The 23,349-nt window shown below is 53.5% G+C and overlaps 2 protein-coding genes across 3 annotated transcripts in view; both read right to left on the reverse strand.

Annotated features, from left to right (window-relative positions):
* Positions 1 to 4,904, reverse strand: part of TRIM8 (tripartite motif containing 8) — a 30,424-nt gene extending 25,520 nt beyond the window's left edge. The window contains exons 1-2 of the mRNA XM_048311391.1: positions 3,749 to 4,904; positions 2,805 to 3,460 (exon numbers count right to left, since the gene is read on the reverse strand). Of these exons, the coding sequence (XP_048167348.1) occupies positions 2,805 to 3,374 (570 nt within the window). The 5' untranslated portion in view covers positions 3,375 to 3,460; positions 3,749 to 4,904. The remainder of the gene's footprint in view (positions 1 to 2,804; positions 3,461 to 3,748) is intronic.
* An 11,115-nt stretch (positions 4,905 to 16,019) lies between these two features.
* The window catches only part of SUFU (SUFU negative regulator of hedgehog signaling), a 91,092-nt gene continuing 83,762 nt past the window's right edge, over positions 16,020 to 23,349 (reverse strand). For both annotated transcript variants that reach the window (XM_048310938.1, XM_048310939.1), the window contains exon 12: positions 16,020 to 22,382. In XM_048310938.1, coding sequence (XP_048166895.1) covers positions 22,293 to 22,382 — 90 coding nt within the window. In that variant the 3' untranslated portion in view covers positions 16,020 to 22,292. The remainder of the gene's footprint in view (positions 22,383 to 23,349) is intronic.

Consider the following 23,349-nt stretch of genomic DNA (forward strand, 5'->3'; position numbering starts at 1 on the left):
AAAACAGGAAACAAAGGAGAAAACATCTCACGGGGGGAAGGGGAGGTAAGCGCTTTATACGCCCACGAAAGAAAGATTAACCACATATTTTATTTACTGTTTGTATTACGGTTGCACCGTGGAGTTCAACTAATTCCGAGCCAGGGCTCTGCGGGTTTGTGCAGCACCCAACACTGAGCGGGGTCCTTCCCCCAAACCCACCAGGTGCGTGCTCTGCTTCAGGCAAACCCTGCACAGACACCCCCTTTCCTCAGGCAGACACCCGCCTCCAGCCTCCTTCACCCAGCCAGAGCACTTCTGCCCCAACTGCCAGCTCAGCTGACAAAGCGCTGGTGCTGTCCCCAAGGAGTTTTGAGCCCCTTTTCCCCTTCAAACCAGTCTGTAACCAGGGTAAGGTGCCCTTCGAGGGAGGCTGGCAGAACAGCCAGAGGAATAAATGCTAAAAAAGCAGAGTTTATGGGGAGTGTGTTTGCAGGCTCCAGTCCCTCCTCCGGGCCATGGGGGCCACCCACCCCACAGCGGGTCGATGTTGCAACCCCCCCATTCGCGAGTCCCCCGCACCAAGGTCAGGGCTCCAATCCTCCCAACTTTGACTCATTTCTCAATTAACGGCTTTCCGAACCCAAGCCACACACGGAACAAACCTCTCACAATGGGGCCTCCCCCGGACCTCCCAAGCCCAGCGTTACTCATCTGCCCCCCCAGTCCCAGCCCATCCTTCCCGGGATGCTCCAAGTGCGGCTCACCGCTGCTGCAGGGTGAGCAAGCAGCCAGGAATCCCGGGCCCGGCTCCTGCAGGCGGGAAGCCGTCACCAGCTGAGCTCATGCACCCTAATTCGGGAGCCGACGAGGCCACCTTCCTCGCCGGCTGGCAAGGGGCAGCTTTCAGCCGGAGATCTGGCCACCGCCATGGAGCAAAGGCTGGCAACCTGCTGGGCACTTTTCCCAGGAGCTCATCCCTACCCCAGCTGCTTCCTGGAAGAACTGCTTCAACTATAGGGGGGATCCTTTGGATCCAGCTTGGTGCTGTCCTTCATTGACCCAGACTCCGAGCACCCAACCGAGCCACGCGCCCAGCGGGAAGAGACAAGCTTATCATCATAGAGAAAGGAAATTAAGATAACGCAGTGATGGAGGTATCGAGGGATTTGGCCAAGGTCACAAAATAATTCCGTGGCTCTACAATACAGCCGTCTAACACTTTTGGTGTCTGGCCACATATCCTAAAATTTCAAGCCAGGGCCAAAATCCAGCCTAGCCGGTGGCAGCTTTCTGTCAGGTCATTAGCAGCATGCATCCGCAAGAAGCAGCGAACATCCAGCCATAACAACAGCAGCAACAACAAAAAAACACGCAGCAAGAGCGGGAATAAATGAGATCAAAGTGTCCTGGAAAAGGACCTGGAAAAATAGTTTTGGTCCCTGGCTAAGGCTCCTGGGAGATGCACATGTGAGCCCCATCCCAGCCCTGCACAGCCCTCCCGAGGTGGCTCCCCACCCTGGCAGAGGGAAACCAAAATGACTCCCTATAAATAGAAGCAGAAAAGCGCTTCTCCAAAAGACTGACTGGGTCTTTCCCCTTCCAGCGTGTGTGGCGGAGCTGCTGGCACCTCCATGGAGGTCCCTGGTTTTCCCCCAAAAAACCTGGAGAGGAAAATAACCTTCCTGTGAGCTCAGGCTGGCTTCTCTCTACACAGAGCTGCCTGCTCCCCCCACCCCCCCCGCCCCACTCCCAGGCCTGGCCATCCAATTGGAAAGTAATTATACTGCAATTTTTATTTATGACTTCTTTTTTTTTTTTTTATTGCTAAATGGTGACTCATTTTGGCAACATTAAAATACACAGGAAATCATCCCCATTTTACAGTAATCACCATTCAATTCATTGTTAAATATTTATTCGGCAGACAAGCGCCGAGCCTCTTTCGAAGGGTCGGAGGGGGAGCGGAGGGGCAGCCCTGAAAAGGGGGAAGGTGGTAGAAGGGTCATGGCAGGGCTGCCCGCAGGGCTGGTAAATGCCCGCCAGGAACTGGAGGGTGGGGAGCCAGGGGTGAAAGCTCCTGCCAGATGGCCTCGCCAAGAGCAAAATACAGACCCGCTTTCCCTCGAATCCAGCATTACAGCCCATCTTGCTCCAGGGAGAGGGGCAGCCCTGTGTCCCCTAATAAAAACCACACTGTTTGGCCAAACCCCAAGCCTGAATCCCCACCAGTGAGACGTCATGGGTCTCTGACACGAAGCTCTTCCATTGCCGGGGGGAAGAGGATGGTGGCCACTGGCCCCCGTGGGAGGCAGTGGGAAGAGCAGGCAGTTTGACATTCACAGGCCTTACAATGGACAGGGTCCACTTCTGCAGCCACTTTGTCCTCTCAGGAAGCCCAGTTTTGGGGTGACTTGACCTCGGATGCAGGCAACTCTTCTGCCTTCCTCTGAACAGCTGTATAGCCCAGCACAAACCCGGGAGAACAGACCCTCCAAACAATCCTGGCCCAAGACCTCAACCCTTCCCTGCAGGGCGCAAACCCAAGGGGCCGTAGGTCCCACAGCTCAACAGCTACGAAGGCCTCCCAGCGCAGACCCCTTCCCTGGGGGCCCCCCTGGCACCCAGAGGCTCCGTCACTGCTTGGCTGGGAGGCCACCCAACATGTCTGCCACGGGGGGACCCCAGGCAGGAGGAGGAGAAGCGCCAGGATGGATTTTGTGTAGGTCCTACAAAAACACAGGGGAACAGACACGGCAGGGGAGAGGGCAGCCGGGTGGTCCCTGGGCTGGGCAAACCCAGGTGTCCAGGATGGTGGGACTCACCCGGATCTCATTGCGGCGGATCTCCACGTCGCAGACCGAGTGTCCCTGGTGGGCCCCGCTGTAGTAGCAGCAGAACTGGCAGACGGCCACCTGCTCGGCCTCGCAGTGGTACAGGCGGTAGGCGTTGTGCTGGGGGCAGCTCCAGGCCCGCACGTCCTCTGCCTCCACCAGGAGATGCCCCCGGGCCGTGGAGGGCTGCTGCAGGTGGGTCTGGACGTGGGACTGGCAGCACGGAGCCTCACACCTCAAACAGATCTTCTGGGCAGGCAGTGGCGGGCCCCGGCGACAGAAGACGCAGTGCAGGACTGAGGAGGGCTTCTCCAGGTTGAGGGAGTTGAACTTCTCCACGATGTTGGTGAGCTTCAGGTTCTTCTCCAGGTTGGGCTTCTGGTTGTAGGCCTGGTTGCACTCCGGGCACCGCACCAAGCCCGACTCCTTGGCCCACGCCTCCCCGATGCAGCCCCGGCAGAAGTTGTGCTTGCAGGGCAGCTGGACCGGCTCCACAAAGACGTGCAGGCAAATGGGGCAGATGAGCTCCTCTTCGAAGCAGTTCTTCCAATTCTCGGCCATCTCTGCCGGCAGCTCTGGCGACACTTCCCCCCAGCCGCTTTGGTCGCTCAGTGCGGTCTAGGGGCGGACGCCAGGGTCTGTCCTCCCTGGAAGGGGAAGGCTGAGGGTGAACGGACAGGCTCCCCCCTCCCCGCAGCACGCGCCATAAATAATAAACCGCAGCAGATTTTAAAATCGGGGATAAAATAAACCACAGAGCAGCACTCTAGGAATATCCGGCAAGAAAACGCAATGTCCCCATCGCTTTGTTAAAAAAACAACACAAACGGTTAATAAAACCCCAACACGATCCTGTTGGACTTACAGCCCAAAGTCCTAACCACCCCTAAAAGCCATTTGCTCCTTTTTACCCAAGAAGGTGAACTGAAACTTACCGAAGGTTGAAAAAAATCCATACAAAATCCAGCAGCAGAGTCCAAGTTCCATATAAAGCTCCTAAATTTAGCGCTCCGGATCAGATTTTTCTTTTCTTAGGTTTGCAACTGACATTCAATATTTTAAAGGGACTTTTGTCCCCCACCAAACCTGGCCAACAGCTGAGGGCACCGACTCGTTCGGGCTTTTTTTTTCCTTCCCTGTATTTCTCCTCCCTCTCCCCCTGATGGGAGTTGGGAATCAGAGTCTTTTAAAGGAAACAGATCAAAGGGTTAAGATCCAAAACGGGAAAAGGAGGAAGATTAAAAAAAAAATAATAATAGCGACGATGACGATGGCGGAAAAACGAATTCTCTCTGCGGCCCCCGAGATTTGCTTCTAAATCGGAGGAGCAGCACGCAAAAAAAGGAAGAGGGAAAAAAAGACAAGACCGGGGGGGGGAGGAAAAAAGAGAAGAAAAAAAAGCCCTCTCGCCTGCTTCGAGATTGCGAGGTCTTGAATGGGAGAGCTCGGTCATTCAGAGCAAACCCCAGCCCAGCACAGCCCGCCCAGCTCCTCCAACGCTCCCGGAGGGAGATGGGAGAGGGGACGGGCTTTGCCACGGGGGGAACTGAGCCCCGCGGACCCCAAAACAACCTGCTCCCACTTCCCACCAGGGCTGGGGGGAAAAAGGTGCCCGGAGGGGTCCGTCCTAGCCCGCTCTCATGGCCGGCCCGGGGGTCGCAAGCCCCCGACGGTAACAATGCTTTGGGGCGCAGGGACGCTGCCCGAGCCGGCGGCGGAGCGCTGCGTTCCCCGGCGCGGCCCCGCCGGGAAGGGGCGAGGCGGCGGCGGGCAGCCGGGAGGAGCCGGCCGGAGCGAGCGGTTCCGGGAGAGCCGAGTCAGCTCTCAGCCATCTTGAGCTGCCCGGCTGAGAACGGAGACCGGGAGCGCGTTAAAAATAAAATTTAAAAAAAAAAAAAGGGAAAAGGGTATTTAAAAAAAAAAGAAATTATAAATAAAGTCACCAGAACAACCCCGCTCCCGAGAGCCACCTCCTCCGCCTGCCTGGCGAGGCTCTGAGGAGGGGCTGCGGGGCCAGGCGAGCCCGAGCCGAGCCGTCCCGTCCCGTCCCGGCGGGGCCGCTCAGCACAGCCCCCCGCGCCCGCCCCCGCCGCCTCCAGCCATCTTGGGGTCGCCCTGGGCGCCGGAGCCCCACGCCCCGGCTTCCTCCCGCCGCCCCCGGGGAGGCGGCCGCGGCCGGGGGGGGGGGGGGGGAACGAGGAGCGAGGCGGGTGGGGGCGCGGATCCCCGCAGCGGGGAGGGGAAGGGGGGGCGGCGCCTCGGGCTCAACCCCGGCGCGGGGGGCCGGGGCGGCGGCGGGGGGCGGGCGGGGCGGCCATGGGGGCGGCGGCCGCCGGGATCGATCAACCGGGGAAAGGGGTGCGGACGGGCGCGCCCCGCCCCGCTCGGGAGCCGGCCGGGGTGGGGGGGCGGAGCGGAGGCGCCGGTGCCGGTGGGTCTCGCCGGGCGCTGCCGCCGCCGCCGCCTCGGAGCTGCCGCTGCGCTGCGGCGGGAGCGGCCCCGCCCCGCCCGCGGGACCGCCCCGCGCGTCACCGGCACCGCCCCCGCCCCGCCCCGCGGCCGCGCCGCCGTAAAGGGGACACGGCCCGCGGTGGGGCCCGACACCGCTCTCCGCCGCTGCCTCCGAGGAGGCCGGGCTTGGGATGTCCCGTCTGGCCACTGCATCGGCCGTAGGGCCACCAGCATCCTTACGCGGCCGGCACTGCTCAGGGTGCCAGTCTATAAAAAGATTCATTGCCCTGGAACCAGTGCACATCTGGGTCACAGCTGGCACTAGGTACCGTCCTCATCGTTGTATACAGCTTCCTCGCAAGGGGAACTGGAGGGGCAGGCACTGATCTCTTCTCTCTTGCCACCAGTGACAGGACTCGAGGAAATGGCCTGAAGTTGTGGCAGGGGAGGTTGAGATTGGATATTAGAAAAAGATTCGGGTCGGGCACTGGAACGGGCTCCCCAAAGAGGTGATCACACCACCAAGCCTGCCTGAGCTGAAGAAGCATTTGGAAAACACTCTCAGGCACATTGAGGATGTGTAATTCTTCAGGCTGTCTTGTGCAGGCCAAGAGTTGGACCCAATGATCCTTGTGGGTCCCTTCCAACTCAGAATATTCTGTGATAAGTGCCCTCAAGAGCCTCCTGTCCCCTCTTGGCTGGCTTCTAGATGGGCTGTTACTTTGCACAGGACCATTTCAGGTGTGTTTCCTCCCTGTGCAGAGCAACAGCCGTTTGTTCCCTGGGGTCTTTCCCAAACCAGCAGCCCCAGCACCTTCTGCCAGAGCTCGGGGCACAGAGGTGTCTCTGTTAACAGCTCTCCCACCAAATGTTTCCGCAGCTGTTTTGTGGGACACTGTGTATCTAATCCCTGCCATATGTGCCAGGTCTCATAATAATATAGCACGTTGCTGGTGTAAATCCATTTCCCACTGACGAGCGTGTCAATGGCTCAAAACAAAGTATTTACATCAAAAAATGCTCAGGGTCCACAGTCAGGTTTATGGTGGAGTGACAAGAGAGCAAAGGCTCAGTCAGCAGCTTCGGGATCTGGCCCAAACCTGACCCTTGGGTGACGCTCTCTGATGGCAATTTGCCTCTGGGAGGGATTTAGCAGGAATTCCCCATCTGCGGCCTCAAAGCTACCGACCAAAACGTCTGGAGACACCACCCAGTAGTGTCTACTATAGCACCCTATATCCCCAGTGCCTTGGACCACCCGGGGCAGCTTGCTAGAGGGATGAGCATTCCACACCACTCCCAGTATGGGGATTATTCAGGTCTTTCCACACTGTGTTTTACAGGAACCCCTGTGCCTAGGCAGGTCCTGCCAAGAGACACTCTGATAAGGAGACAGTGATGGCTTCTGCTCCAGGACTGGGGCTCACCCCATATCACCCCTCCATTCCTGCACACCCACTCCAGAGCTCCTGGGGCTCAAGTGCCAATTCCTGAAAAGGGAGCGGTTTGCCATGTAATTCCTGTGCCAGGCCTCAAAGCCCATGGGCTGTACCTCTCCTCCAGGGTTTTACAAGCCATCCGGCAGCCAGGACTGGTGGGAGCTGGGCAGGGCAGTGTGAGATGTGTCAGAACCGCAGTCAACTGGCGGAGGCCGTGTGGAGGCAAACCTCTCCTCGAAAAGTCAGCGCAAAACTATTCATGACTCTCACTTCTTTATAAACACACACAGTACCAGACAGCCGCCAGTGACAGCCACCATCCCCACCCCAGCCAGCTCAGGGCTCTTCTGCAGGGGCTTCTCAGGCACCCTGTACTCCCACTGTGCTGGGGAAGCTGGTTGGTATTTAGCAGTACTTAAAAGTGGAAAGTGGATGGGATGGGGCTGAGCCAAGCTCAAAGATGCACCGTACTCTTGGCTGGGAATCCCTCTGTCCTGGGACTGGCACTGGCCCTGCTGTCATCATACCCACATCTGGATGATGCCATCTCCCTGCCCATGCCAGGGAAACTCCCTTGGCAAGGGAAGCCCCAAAGCCAGGCTGGGCATTGCAGCCCTTCCACAACCAGCAGGAGCTGCCTGGAGGAAGGCTGTAGACAGGGCCCCCTCTGCCTACACAGCTCCCAGACCCCTTCCTGACAGTGCTGGGTGGCCGATGAACACCAGCAGGAGAAACTGCAGAAAGTCTGCCCATGCTTTAGTCTCCCCTCCATCAGGATCTTGATGTGGGTGTCCCAGCCAATGCCAAGGGGCCACAGAGGTGGTTTGTAGCTGAGTCCTGGTGTACATCCCTCAACCTCCCACAAGCCTCAGTCTTCCCAGCCACTGCTCGGCCATCATTCCCCTTTGCCAGCAGTCTCCTTTCAGCAGCTCTTAGTCCTGCTCTGGAAAGACCACTGCCTCTCCCCAGCCTCCTCAGTGAAGTATCAGCATCTCTGCTGAGCCCTCGATGAGCACTGACTGGACTGCAGGTACACCCTGCAGAGCCAGGATGCTCAGGCACTCAATCTCACATTGAGGTGGCATTGCCTGGTAGAGATGATGTCCCTGGGAGCAGAGATGAACGTGGCTGCTCTGCAGAGCTGAGGTACCAAACTCATTTTGTTGTTTAGGGCTTCAGACCCTTCTGAACTGATGGTAGAGGCAGGGTGTTTGCAGAGATTTACAGAGCAGTTGGCTGTTAAAGTGACACCATCCCTGTCTGCCACCACCCTCTCTTGGGAACACTCCTGAAGGCTCTGGCACCCAGCCCTGCACCTTCCTCAGAAGCCTTGAGCCCTCTGGAAGTGATACAAAGTGCTGTGTTTCTCAATTAACCAGTCAGAGAAAAACCATCACTCCCCTTCTGTCCCCTTCCATGTCAGTCTGGTGAGGTGGCTTAGTGTGATGGAGAAAGCTCCCTCCACCCTCCTCCATGTGACTAACACGCTGAAGGCTTTCACTGAAGTTTAAGTTTTAAAGCTGGGCTTACATGCAGGGTGGCAACAGCCTGGTTTCCAACACTAAATCTGTCTGCTTATGGCCATCCCCTGTTCCTGTTTGGAGTGGAGGAGGAGGGAAACAGCCCCATGCAAAAGGCACAACACAGAGGTCCCCATGGTCACCTGCTGACCCAGCCCAGGGCACACCACCAACATGCACCATTTGTGCCCAGCCATCCCATGGAGTCACACCTGTCCCTCACACACTGTCACCTGCCTGCTGGGGCATCCTCCCAGCCCAGCATCTGTTGGGAGAAGATGCACATGTGTGTATGTGGTGCATCTGCAGGAGAAACCTCCTGTCCTCTGACATGAATTAAACGGAACCAGAAGCAGGGTGTGCAGCCTGGTCCCCACACCACACAAAGCAGGTTCCCAGCCCCCAGGCACTGGGATCCAGTGACACCCACGTCTGACACTGGAAGCTGGGAACAGGTCTGGAATGGTGTGCTGGGTGCAGGGATGGTGATGCCATTGTTGCCCCGTGGGAGAGCCTTACCCTTGTGCAATGGGTGCGCAACTGGGGCTCCTCTTGGGGCAGAAATGCTGGGCTTTCTCCCCTCCTCCCCGACCCTAAAGCATGGGCCAAAGTGGATATTGAGGGCTGGCCACGGGGGACTGCGTGGCAGGGTGATGGAGGGGAGCTCTGCTTTGGTTTGAGCAAATCCGGGGTGGAACAGCCCAACCTGAGTTTGCACAGCCAAATCCAGGGGTGCACAGCCAGCCAGCCGTGGAGCAGGGATGACGCTCCAGGGCTCATCACCTTGGCTGAGCTCGGGGTGCTGGTGGGTGCTGGTGAGCGTGGCAGCGGGTCCAGCAGCTGCGGGGCTGGAGCATGGGGAGCCGGACGAGGGCCGGTGTAGTTCCCTGCTTGGTGGGGTTTCTTTCTATGCAAATGCCTGGGAGCAGCTGCCCTGCCGGCGTGACTCATTTCCTGCTCTTGTGTCACATTCTGGTCAGGCCAGTTTGGCAAAGGCTTTCTTCTCTCCCTCCCTGGCTTCTCCTCCTTCTCTCCCCCACCGCCGAGGGCTGGGATGTGCATTTGCTCAGTCCCTGGCAGGATGAGGCAGGATTTTCAGGAAACTGCGTCAAAGCCACAAAACCTCCATATATATTCAAAAACCCCCAAAACAACCAAACAAAAAATCCAGCACAATTTTCTTTTATTCTTTTTTTCTGAGCATGATGGAGACTGGCGGCCAGACAGGCTCCTCCGCTCTTCCCCCTCCTGGGGCGGCTCCTTCCCCGGAGACCCAGGGGACAGGACCTGGCAGAAAAGCTGTAGAAGTTTGCTGGGTGGACAAGGGGGAAAAAATGCAGCTTGGTCTCATTTTATCTTCTGCTGCCAGTGGAGAGGTGCTGCCAGAGCCGGGCTGCCAGTGGGCAGCCTTTAACAGGGGATGGCTGGTGAGAGCATCCGGGGTAGCCACCATCCCTAGAATTTGCCTGACATTTCTTTTTCCTCAGCAGAGCTCTGGGGCAGCCTCACCACTGCACTCTGAAAAATGTACTGTATGGGGTTAAAAGTAACTCATTCATCTTAAAAGGGGTCTGGAAAGGATGGTAGCAAACGCCAACAGACCCCAGTGAGGCGGGTCTCCCACCACAGGTCGGGGCAAGGGAAGGTGATGCTGGCAATGAATCCCTCTGGCTGCTCCCACAGTCCATCCAGGCTGGCATTGCCCAAAGCCCAGGCTGTGCCACAGGTAGAAAAGGCACTTTTTGAGGCATTTCCCACCTGATCTGTGTTGTAGTGGTGAGGCCAGGATTTACAGCCTCCCAGGTGGCCCTGTAAGCCCTCCTGCCCCTGGGCTCTTGCTTTGCTGTGTCACCATCACATACACCCCTTGCTGTCCCCAGGGCCAGGGCAGAAAGCAGCAGCCCTTTGCCTTGAGCCTGTGGCCACCAGTGGCCCATTCCTCCCTCTGCACGAGCCCTTCCCCTGGTGCATCGATCTCTGGCACAGCATCCCATACCACATTTCCCTCAGGCATTTTCTTGAGGGAAAGATGGAGCTCCTCAGTGCTGCTGGCCCAGCAACAAGCTTGGGACATGAAGATGCCAGCCCCAAATCCAATCATGGGAGACAGGATGGGAGCAGGATACAATCCCACCACCTCCATTCCCATCTGCAGTTTGATTCAGCCACTCTCCCCCAGAAGGCCCCTGTGGTCCCTGCCCAGAACAAGGTGTAACCTTTGCAATCTTCACATCAATTTCTCAGCCCTCATGTTCATTTTCTGCATGTTCTCTGCAATTCAGTTTGGCTGCAGCCAAATGACCCAGTGCCACACACATGCTAAAAAGCCCCCTGCCGGGCAGCTCTTGGGCTTTCCTTTGAAGGGCAGAGCATCCAAGGCTGCCATGCCCTGTGCAGCTCCCAAACTCAAAGCCCCAAAGCCGAGTGGTGCCATGGAGCTCCAGTTTGGTGCAGCTGGGGGAAACTGAGGCAGGTGAGGGCAGGGGATTGCTCCAGAGCTGCGGCCCATGTACTCACTTCTGCTGGGGCTCAACTTCCTCTCAGAAAGCCTAAAGGTCTGTTTGCCCACAGTGAAGGGAAAAGCAGGAGGGTACTGGTATAAATTAGGCCAGGAAGCATTGCTAATAAACTGTCACTCCTGGTTGTGTAATCGGACCAATTACGGGTTTAGGTCTTGTTAAGATACCAGGAAGGAAAACATGACCTGTCTGGGGGTAGGAGTGTGATGGCAAACAAAAAAGGAGGGTCCTGTTGACAGAAGGATGAAGCTGCTTTCATGTTGGAGGCATTTCTGTCTCATCCTGGTGCGTTGGCAGCCTGGGGCTTGAACAGACTCCTGTATGGGGAATACAGGGAGTGGGTTCCCAGCTCTCACTGTGCTCTCTCCTTCTCCTGGGCACCCCAGGGCTCCAGAGGCTCTAGGCAGGTGGTTTTAGCCCCTCTGAAGTCTCCCTGTCCATGATCCACTCTGCTCAGCTCAGCGCTTGGTGCCCACTATCCCCCCACAGATCCTCCGCTGGGGTCCAGTGGGGACCTGGGGGCAGCAGGGCCTTTGCTGGGCTCTGCCAGGAAAGCCTGGGAGAAATGTCTGAGCTCTTCCTGCCTCTGATGGCCCTCCTCTCCCTGTGGAGCTACCAGGCTTCCCTTGCTGCCCACCACCTTGTGCTGCCCACTGCACTGCTGGCAGCAAATACCTCTCTGTCCATCCCTCCCTGCTGCCAGTCTCTGAAGGGATGGTTGGCTGCTGCTGGAGGTCACCCAGAGCCTGGCCAGAACAAACTCAGGGCTCTCCATGAACAAAACCTCAGGGCCCTGACAAACCTGTGGTGGGGGCACCCACATCCCCTCCACGGGTGACAGGAGAGTGGGAGGCTCCTGGAGTGAATCCAGCTAATGCACAGTACTAAGGAGGGGCCGTGGCACCTGGCAGCCAGGGTTAGCCTTTAACCACCCAAAACACGGCACAGAGGAAGAAGAAATTCTTGAGGCATCTATTAACATAAAAGGAGTCATACTTTACTTTCGGTCCCACTTATGGCTTATAAATGATTACTGCACCTTATAATAAATGGTTAATCAAGTGTTAGAGTCCAAACAAGTTGATGGGTTGCTTATTACCACAGTTTATAACCTTTTATGAATGCCTTCTGTTGATGTACTTATAAACATCCATACCACATACTTCTCGTGTCTTGACACGTTGGTCACATCTGTTTGAAGTTTATTAACTCTTGAGCTGCTCGCTAACGGCAGGCTGGGGGTATCCCGCTATTTTTCCCTGTCGATCCATGTGGCTCAGAGGGCACACCTGCACCAGCTGAGGGGCAGTGTGGGCATCCCCCTTCATCCAAAAGACGCTCCAGGCAAGCAGGATGCAGCTGCATCAGAAATAAGTTGGCAGCGGGGTGTTGCTCTCATGGGTGCATTTTTTTTTGGCCACCAGGACAAACAGCCAAGGGAAGTCAGTGGGAGATTCTTCCTCTCTTGAAGTCATTGAGCCGAGACAGGACGTCGTCCTGGGCCGCCCGCTTGAATCAAAACCACAAGTTATTGGGCTCAGTGCGAGGGGAGTTGGGGGAAATTCTCTGGTCTGCAAACACAGGAGGTAAAACGCGATGATTTAATGGGCTTTTCTGGACTAGAATCACACGAAAACATCCTTGGCCATTGCTGTTCCTGTGCAGCCGAAGCCCCTCTCCCACCATGTTGCATATAATGAAATGAAGCTTTCAACAAGCTGAATAATCAGAAAACAATTTTCCAATAAAATCATTCCCTGAAATCTCCTTTTAAGGCGAGGACTGGGATTCCCACTGCCGAGCTTGTTCCCAACACCTCACAGTATTGTTCAGCTGGCTGTGCTGGGGCTGGGCAGGCTGCCACACCGCCCTGTGCCCCCGGGGATGCTCCCTGTCACACGGCCCAGCCGCCCCTCCACTCCTGAGCCCCTTTGCCTTTATGTTTCTCCTTTTGCTGCAAGCTTCTGATAATTTTCCTGTTCAAAAATCAAGTGGGACATATGAAGTGCCATGGCCCTGTGATTGCTCCAGCGTTTTTAACAGCCAGAGAAGGGATTTGTGCATTAAGCAGACAGGGATGATCCCAGCCCGGGTGACAAGTTGGGTTTCCCAGGTCATGTTGGCCTTGGACACTCCTGGAGATTTTTTAATATCTAACCATGCTGTTTCCTTTGCTCTCTGCTGTCCAGCCCTTCCAAAGTGGTTTTACCCCATCTCCAGCAGCAGGAGCATCTCCAGCACAGGACAGCCCTGCTCGTTGCCCTCCAGCGGGTTATGATTTGTGGCCAGAGTGTGGAAAGTCTGAGGAAATGATGGGAAAGGGCATTAAAAATACTCTTCCCCTGGGAAAAACAAAACCAAACCTGAGGTATGCTTTTTTGGAAAGCCACTGTGGCAATGGCTGCTGCCTGAAATGAGGCTGCAGGCAGTGCTGCCCTGTGGCAGGTGAGTGGTGGGGCATGGAGGGGACAGAGGGGACAAAGCCCGCACTGAGGCCACTCTGGCCGAGCTGCTGTGGCCTGTCCAAGCACTGCTTCAGTTCTTGTGAGCTATGAGGTGACAGGGCAAGGTAAGGCCATTTTTTTACCCAGTGCTAACCCTGCCTGACAGCAGGAACAGTTGTTCCAAAAACTATCTGGAGAAGCTGGAGGTTTTGGGCACACCATGGATGCCTAGACAGGGAGCTGGGGCATGCAGGGGGCTTCCCTACAGTCTCCTCCCACTCCTGCCAGGTCCTGGTTTCCTGTGCCAGACCTGAGGCTGTGACAAGCAATGGGACAATGCTTGCTGGCTCCCTGGTGTCCCCAGGGCTTGGCTGTAGGGCTGGGGGTGCTTGTCCTGTGCTGGAGGGATGCAGCAGGGTCTGGCCAAGCCTGGCTGCTCCGGGACCCTTTCCGGTCATGGCTTGGCCACAGGGCCCCCAGGAGCACTGGACGTTAACGTGTTGGGTCCTGTGCACTGGGTTGTATCAGGAGCTTTTTGCTGCACCGAGGTGCTGCTGTGGCCAGCTGTGCCACAAACATTAGCTGGGAGAGACAGCAAGGAGGAGAGAAACGAGGGAAAAAGAAGGGAAAAAGAAAAATCCAAAGGGACCTGTTGCGCTCATCCCCTGTGAGCCTGCATTTCTGGGTGTTGTAGGACACATCCTTGTGGTCCAGAGGGCTAAAGCATGGAAAATATCTCCTCCTCATGCCTGTAACATCCTGCCGTGGCCTAGGGGACATGCCATGGGATGGGGATGTGCCATGGGAAGGGACATGCTGTGGGGGTGATGCTTTGGGAGGGGGTTGGGGGTCAGAACTATCCCTGGGTACCCAAGTCCAGCCATGTTGGCTCTGTCCTGGGTGGGCAGGGAGCACCACGGGAGAAGGAGCCCCTTGCCATGGGGGATGGTCCCTTGTTCCACCCATGGGGGCCCATCTCCCACCCCACCCCATCTCCAGCTTCACAGGTGCACCCTCTTCCCCACTGAGGTTCCCAGGCACTGCCATTCACTTTTCAGATGGGAAATGAGCCCCAGCCCTCTCTCCACACTCTAGAAAAAACCACCAAGAGAGGAGCGAAATAAACAAACAAATCCCTTCCCTCTCCTGGCTTGGCATCTGCTCACAGTCCTTCCATTATTAATTAGAGAAGCTGCTGGCATTATTAGCAACAAACCGCTCCTAATGAAGTTCAGAGCCGCAGATCCAGGAGGGGCTCCCAGACACTGCTTTTCAGAAACCTTAATTAAATTCACTGCCCGAAGGTGCTTTTGGCTGGGGTGGAGGCAGAGCGGTGAGGCTGCCCAGGCTGGGCACAGCCATGCTGGTGCTGGGCCTTGGGGGAAGGGTGCCAGCAGGAGAGGGGCACCCCACTGTGCCACAGCTCCACGGTCCCCTCTGGATTTGGGGCTGAACAGAGGAATTAGCTGGGATGCACTGTTGCAAAGGGGGCACTGCCTGGCCACCACAGGAAAGGCAAAAGTGGATCGTTTAATTCATTAATTAAATTAACCAAGTGGCTGGCAATGAGGGTTCCCAGCACTACGTGGAGTCCCTTGCTGGTCTGGCTCTGCCGTCCTTGCTGAGATGTCCTAAAGGGGCGGCCCTGTGCTTGCATATGCTTCAAAAACTGGGAAGGCAAGAGGTGTGAGGAGGTCTTGGGCCAAAGAACCAGCTATGGGTGGCCTCTCTCCCCACAAGCCCCTGTCTGGGTAAATAACCTCACTGGGGAACCCAGCTGACCAAGATTTCCTCAAGTGAGATAGTGAAACCTGGCCAAGCTGTGGTGATGTTCTCTTTGGCATGTCCAGCAGGGGCTGTTCTGCACTGGCAGAGCTTGGACATGCCACTGCTTTGCATTGGGGCTGGGACAGTTTGTGTCTGGATGCAGCTGTGGGACAGGTTCTTAGGGAAAGGATGGTTTTCACTCCAAACTTCAAAGGAAAAGAAATCCTCACAGAAACCCTTTCTGCCGATTGCTCCCTTTTTGATGCAGGGCGGGCTGAGATAACACCTGCAAAGAGCAAGAGCAAAACCTGCCTAAAGCTGGATTTTGGCTCTCTATCCATCCTTTCCTTTCCCTGTCATCCTTCCTCTGAGCACTGTGATCTCCCTTCCCCCTCTGCCCAGATATTCCACCCTTTCTCTCCGGCCTTAAAGGCATTTATTACTGAGAAGTGTAAAAAGATTACTGCAAAATCGTTCTGCGTTACTGGGAAATCATTGCAACATTAGCTCAGTAATATTTTTTCATAAGTGTTTGCTGTGTCTCTTCTCCGACATATTCGGTCTCTGTGCACACATCCACACCCCCACAAATCCCACTGAAGCCAGGAGGCACTTGGCAGAGCACAGGAACACGGACCTGACCTGACACTCACCCCAGCTCCCTCCTTCCGCTGCCGGTGGACGAGGATGCCATCCCTCGGCCAACTGGCTGCATCCTTCGACCCACGTGCAAGCACTCCCCATTCCAGCTTGTGCAAATAGCATGGAAAACCCTGGCTGTTAGGGCACTCGGGCTGCCTTGACTCAAGGGGTTTTACCAGCAGATGTTCATGGAAGATGCTGAACCTGGCAGGTCCTGGGACCAGTCCCTTTGCTGATTTTTTTGGGGAAAAAAGATCCCTTTCCCTCCCACACTTGTACTTCAGAGGTCTGGGCAAGAGACTCTGTTTCCCTGGGAGCAGGGCAAGAAGGTGTCAGTGAGGAGAAGGAGCTGCCAAAGGAGTCGCAGAGCCGAGCAGGAGACAGTCGGTTCCACCGTGTTGCCCGCAGAGAAGGACACTGACCATTCTGCAAATACCTTTAATGCACTTAGAATACACGGGAGGAAAAAAAAAAGTTTAGTGATTCACAAAAATATTACAAAAAGTCATGTGCAGGCGAAACACACCCAGCACTGCAATAACAATGTAAGAATTTACATTAGAAACTAATATAAAATATTTAAAAACCTCTGCTAGTTTAGCTTTCCATTTGTTTTTTGTCTTTTATAAAAAAAAGGAAGAGGGGAGAGGGAAGAAAGGCCATCTACAAGGTACGGGTACACCGGCCACAGAAACACAGGCTCCTTCCAGCCCCCTGTCAGGAGTGTCCTGGGGCTCCTCCATCCACATGACCCCTGCGCCCACAGACCACACACACACACACACACAGACACACACACACAGACACACGGCTGAAGTACTGACAGGTTCACCTCTGGGCTGCAAGGACAGCCCCAGAGGTCAGGGTTCGCTGTGGTCCCAGTCACCCATGTGTCCCCTGCCCTGGGAACCTTGCCTTTGCTCCAGGATTTGCAGAAACCATTCAGCACACAAAACAAGTAGTGTCTCCAGCGAGAGGCAAAACCTCCATCCCTTTAAAGAAAGGGAAAAGTTGGTGTGTCCAGCTTGGGCTGGACAACAGAAGGGTTTTGAAAGACTAAGCTTGGGTTTGGAGCATGACCATGGCTAAACTCAAGAGTACCAGGACTACAGGGCTGGATGGGTGCAAGGAGCATCCCAGTGTGTGGGGCCAGGGCATCACTACAAGCCCCTTGTGGGATGCTGCCTGCTTCCATGGGGCTGCAAATTCCCACTTTGGGGAAAGCCAAAAGCCCAGAGGCCCCCTGCCTGTGATCAGTCCCTACCAGGACAACATGGCCACTCATACCCACCTCCCCTTCCTCAGCCCCTGTGGGTTTTGCATCCCACTTGCTTCTGCAGGAAGAACGGCACAGGAGCCTCATCACCAGCACCACAGAGCCCTTCTGCTCCCATCCTGCTCGGGGCATTGTCAACGTGCCGTGTTTATGTAGGACCCACCGCATACGGTGACAGCTCAGTCCCTCCCACCCTCGCCGCTCGTGCAGTGGAGAGTTTCCGGAGCCGCACTTTCGCTGCAGTTGGGCCCCAGGGAAAGGAACAAAGGAGCCATTTTCATCTCCAGCCTCGTTGGGAGTGGAGGGAGAGGGCAAGAGAAAAGACCAGTGTTTGCAAAACACGACAATCAGCAGGAAATTTTCCTCTGGCTTTTCGAGGTTGGGTTTTTTTCTCTCTCTCTTCATCTTTTTAAAGAGGGCAGGCACAGCATCAGGACAGTTTAAAAACAACAGGCCACATCTGCCATGTGCAGCCCTTCCTGGGCTGATATTCCTCTCCTGCTATTGGGGCTCCACGAGCCAAATGGTGAACGATGCCATGATCTTCCAGTGAGGAAAAGGGATGGGGCAGCCCCTTCACAGCAGACTAGAAATGACATTTGTGAACTGATGTGCCACTTATGATGATTTTATGGTCTGTCAGCAACTTTAGGGGAAACAGAATCATGGTAGAAATGAAGAGGTGGTGAAGCACGATACACGACAGGTACACTGCCTGAGAGACAAGTCGATACGGGACCAGGTTTAAAACACATTTGCAACCTCAGGCCTATTCTCCATTTGAAATTTTGGACTCATGTCAAACACAAGGGTTGGGTTTTTCTAAAAGAAAAGAGAACAAGCAGATGCTGCACAACAGAAGAAAATGTTATAAAAATAGTAGGTTGAAAGAGAGCTTGTTAGGTTGAGAGCCCTAAATCCAGCTTTAAAACCCTAAGAGGTGAACCCCACAGGCAAATGTGGATTTTTACATTGTTTTGGATACAGTCTGGCTGCTGTGCAGGCTGGCATTTATCGATAGGGACAGATGCACAGAAAGAAATTCTTGGTTGCGCGACAGTTCGTCTGCCCTTGCAGCTTCACTCACAGGAAAAATTAAGGCACAATGTGTTCTCTCAGGGGAGGGCAGTCACTTAGAGGACCAAGTCCCTGAGAGGTGGAAGGGCTCTCCTGGTGCTGGAGCCCCTCCTCACCTGGCTGCAACAGAGCAGGGGCTGAAGCCCATGACTTGATACAGTGGAGCCAGAAGGTGCAAGGCCATGGGCTAGGGGAAAATTGGACACACGGCTCTAAGGGTTTCCTCTGGCCTGAAGCTTTTCTCCCCACCTGACGTGATGCTGCCTTGCCCTGGCCAGATACAAGCTGGAAAAGCAGGACATGGATTCTGGATGCCAACCTAGGAGGAGGGAAGAGACAAGCATTGCTTTCAAGTGTTTTGGGTTTTTAAAAAATATTTCTATTGGTCCCAGATGAAAAACAACACAACCCTCACTTCTCCCAAGACCATTTGATGACCTGATAGTGTAATTTCAAAAGCCACCCAAGAGCAACTGAATATTTGAAGTGAAGAGCTTCAGAATATAATTTCAAATCACTGTTGGCAATTCCACATAGAGTAAAACCAATATATACCGTCCTCAAAGAATTAGACACAGCAGGCACCACCTTTCTAAGCCACTGAAAATACAGTCACAGCAGCTACAAGACTGACTGCTCTGCTCAGATCACACCCCACATACTTTAATACTGAAATTATACATTCCTTGTCCTGTTTTTAATCAGAAATTGAGAAAGAGAGAGTAGCCCTGGCTTTTAGGACTTCTCCTGTTTCAGAATTGCTGTCACATGTTGGATTTTCAAGGCTGTTCATCTTTCCAAATATCCAAATTGACCTGCATTGCCAGATTTCTTCAGGAGGGAGAAAGCCTGTACTCACTGCCTCTAAACTGCTTTCATTTCCATCCAGGTCACTCACTGTCTTTGGCCAACACAAGCCTCACAGGGTTTGGTTCCATACAAACCTGCTTCAGGCCTTCTACACAATCTAGAAAAACATCAGCACCAGTGCACCTACCGTCTCAGCAGGTTTGGGCTAGAAAAACACCATGGCATTTATTAACACTGATGCACTTCCCTCTTTCGAACTACTTGCTCACTAAAATACAAAGGTTTCTTTTCCATTTCTTTCACACACAGACATGTCCTCTTGCCCCAAGAAGAAAATAACCAAAATTCACATCTCATTTACTTGCCAATGAGTAAGCCTTTGGCACGGTTGCAAACTTGATGTGAATCATGAGGGGATGTCCTGTGGGTGCACAGCTCTTCACGATACTGAGTAACTGCAACTTTCTTACTCCTAGATAACTTGCTGAGAGGCAGAGACACAACCAGGGAGCTTAAGGGCTGACTTCCACCAGCTTCTCGTAGTTGCTCTAACAATAAGATACAGAATTCTATTTTAGCAATTATTTGTCTAATATTTCCCCCCTTACCTAAATAGGAAGATTTCACTTCCTTCCCTTCAAGCCTTCCCCCCTCAATTGTTATGTGGCTACCAGCAAAGATCTGTGAGAAAGTGTCTCAGAAATAGAGATTTCTGGCATGCCACCTGTTCATAACTCAAATACACAGAACTATATATAAATACATGACATGGAACAAAAATACACACACACACAAGGATACTGGGTGGATTATCACATGCATTCAGTGTGCTCCCTCTGAAGTCAATGGAAACCCAGCCCAGAGCATCTGATGAGAGTAAATATGGTGAGGAAAACACTTGCATGAGAAAGGCAGAACTGGAGCACAAGCCAGCTTGGAGGAGGTGCTTTCCCTGCATACAGCACCACATCCCTGCCGTGACGGCTTGAAGAGTTCACAGGGCAGGAGGTCCCAAGCTTTCCAGATGTGTGTCAGAGCCCAGAGAGGGTCTGATGGACTTCTCTCTGCCCTGTGCTGATCTCTGCAGGAACAGCAACAATTGACCTTCCAAATGTCCCTTCTCCACAAAGATGTGGATTTTAAGCTCCTTTTAATGAGAGCTAGCATCTGGAAACGAGGAAGAGCAGCCAGCACCGTGGCAACAGGCCAGCTCTGCTGCGGCACCCCCAGCAAGCTCGTACAAGAGCATCCATGGGCTACTGTTGGATGGCTTTGGGACAAAATTGTAGTTGCTGCCCTTGCCTTTCCCCCACCTCCACAATCATCTGTTTGCCCGTTATCTTGAGGTGGGACACTTGGGCACGTTGTTTTTGAAGCTGGACTGGTAGGTTTTCATGCCGCTTTCTCACCTACGCTATCCCCTGCACATACATCTACAATGCAGAAGGGATGCTTAGCGCTAACCAGGACAATGAAAACTGGCCAAGAGATCCCATGGATGAATGCAGCCTGCCACAGCACAGAAATCACTCTGGCTGGCACATGCAGATATCTGAAAGTTTGTTCTTTCACAGCAGGATTTTAAGATGATCCTCTGAGTTCAGACAAAATGACAAACTCATTTACATGTAAATTGCTTTCATAGCTTTGCAGAAAGGAAGGTTCTGCAGAGCAGTGTTGGACCCTGCATTTGGCCTGCCTTAAATTATAATATAAAAACAATTATAATAATACAAATACTACTTTGTACACAAAGCACGCCCTCCCCTGCAAACCCTGGCATGCTTCGGTAGGTCCTACAGCCCTCTAGTCAACAGTCACCCTCTCTGCACAGAGAGACATTGAGTGACTCGCCTGAGGCCACAGAGGAATTCTGTAGCAAGTCCAAGGAAAGCTTTGTGGCTCCTAGCTCTGCTTCTTGACCAACATTAACTGGCCTCAAATATATGCACAAAACATCAAAGCTGACTGTGCTGGGAAGAAATTAAATCAGAAAACAAACACAAAACCAACCCTGGGGCACTGTGAGGCATCCTGGACTTTGCTGTTTGATATGGGGAGTTAAGTGTTAAAAGCTTTTGTTATACTTGTATTAGGATCACACAGCAACTGCGCATAAACCACCAAGTTATCTTGTAGGCAGAAAGGGGTGGAAGGAAAGCTGCACCTCCCCTGACAAGGAGTGAAGAGTTGTCACCAAAAGACAATGGGCAGAGGAAGGCTGGGGAATATGCATCAGAAACAACCTGCAGCAGCAGCAGGGGGTAAAGCCTGCGGTGGTTTGCTGCAGCGTATCCACAGGGCCAGCAGCTGATGCAGAGACACAACCTGGCACTGCAGAGACCGGCTCCTCTGCACATGTTTTGCTCCAATGAGGAAGCCACAGGGATCTAGAGAGAGTGTCTTTGCACACTGGTTTTGATGCTTTACAGTTCAAACCTATCTGAAAAAAGGAAGGTCAGCAATAAGAGCCACCACAGCAAAGCTAGAGGGGAAAAGGGAGCTGCACTAGGGCACAACCCTGCTGGAACAGGGAGAATAGTTGGCTTCATTGAGGCTGAGTCTCCTCTCTGTTATGCCAGGGCAGCAGAGATCTCCACTTCATAAGCTTTCAAGCAGCCCCCTATCCTGCAGAGCTGCTGAAGTTGTCCCTGTGAACAAATGATCCTTTCTAGCTTCTCAAATTCTGTACAATAGCAAGGAAAAAATACTTGACAGTATCTCTTTAAAGATAAACACACTGTAAACAGGAGATCTCCCCCGCCCCGGTAGCTTTCTTCCTCCTGCTTGTGCAAAACCAGAGGTTGTGACCTTCCCTGGGGTTCAGGCACAAGGACAGGATGCACGAGAATAAAGTTGCCTCTGTTTGCAGCGATACCATAGCTAATAGCACCAAGACCAACACTTAAAAAACATGCCTAATTTGAGGGCAGGGAGGATCTGGATTTGTTTTTCTTGACTGAACTAGAAAGTTCATCCTTAAATCTGTTCAGCTTCAAGCATGTGAGCTTTTGGCCTCCTTTAAACAGGGGAAATACCATTCCGTTTCTGAAAAGAGAAAAAAAAATAGCACATGGAAGAACAGTTCTGCAGTCAGTAAAAGTCTGGCTAACAAAAGGACTCCAGAGTCACGTAAAGAACATTTAATCCATGGATTATAGGCTCGCACCTGGCAGAAATGTATGTGTAAATACAGGCGTGCAGAGTGTCTACACCCTGGGCTAAGGCAGAGGGGAGTTCTGCAGCTAGGAGAGAGAAAGGATTCTTACTACTAATTTTCATAGTTAAATATTTCTCACTCACACTCACACATACGCAGGCTGTTCCCAGAGAGTTCAGCCTTGGGAGGGATAAAGGAAAGGGCTCAGTTCAGTCTGGGCTGGTGCTGAGTAGCTCCTCTTCTGTTTGCAGTGGTTGTGCAGCAAACTCTTTTTATTTGCAGGCAGAGTTTTTACTGCATTAATTATCCTGTGAGTCACTGGGTAATGGACAGTAACTTGGCTCTCCCAGTTGTTAGAAGAGTGTAATTCAGCTCTAATGCAGTGGGTTGTCGAACACGGCATCTGGCAAGATGGAAACTTTCAGTTTCTTTTCAGGCCAGCTGTACTCCTTTGGAAGTTTAAACTGTAAGACAGTAAAGAGAACCAGTTAATGTGTATCACTGCAACCTGCACAGAAAAAACAAAATTGTTGCAAAGGCAGGCAGCCCCATGTTATTATTATTTTTTAAAACAAGAGGCCACTAAGAAAACATTTCCCCATCAGTATGTTTTGGACAGCAGTGGACATTAGATAATGTGGTCTGTCTCAGCTGCCAAAGGAAAGTTCTGAGCTTTCAGCCCAAGCGCTGTTTATTTCATCAGATGAATTTTGGAGGGTTTCTGCCCCCATCACCATTTCCCCTTCCCAACCTCTGTGAAGATCTGCAGAAGTGTCTTCCCTCCTATCTAACCATGTCCCTCTCCTTTCACCCAGCCCAGCCCCCAGAGCCCACATTTGCTTTAAAGGGAGACTTAGGGCAGGTCTGAAACCCCTCCTCATTCAGGGTGGAATGTAGGTGAGCCATCACAGCTCTGCTGGATGCCAGGCAAACTGTGCTGCCCTGGCTGGGGAGAGCCAATGTGCCTGCACAGCATTCCTGCTCCAGTCCTTCCCATCTCTGGCACAAAGGCCTCGCAGAGCTCTACAACGCCTTGTGCTCACACAGGCACTCACCTGCTCAGGCTGTTTTGCAAACACTGGTTGAAGCACACAGAAGGGAGATTTTTTGCCCCAGTCTGGTTTACACAGCACTGTCTGTGGCCAATGTTTCCCAAACAAGGCAAGTCCACTGGTCCCATCCTGATGCCACTCCTTAGGCTAGGAAGTCACCCCAACATCAACCCAAACACAACCATGCAGGGACAGAGCTCCAAGGAGCCTTACCACCAGCCCTTCTCACAACCACATGGCCAGTGACCAAGCATTGACAAAGGTCTCTCAAACACAGCTCTGGGGTGGGGGTGGAAGGTGTGGGGTGGAATCTCTTAGGCTACAAATATGCCCCATCCACAGCTGAATGGCAACCAGTTCTGCATAGGCATTTCATGCA

The sequence above is a fragment of the Corvus hawaiiensis genome, chromosome 8 (genome assembly GCF_020740725.1).
Source record: "Corvus hawaiiensis isolate bCorHaw1 chromosome 8, bCorHaw1.pri.cur, whole genome shotgun sequence".
In the NCBI taxonomy this organism is placed as follows: Eukaryota; Metazoa; Chordata; class Aves; order Passeriformes; family Corvidae; genus Corvus; species Corvus hawaiiensis.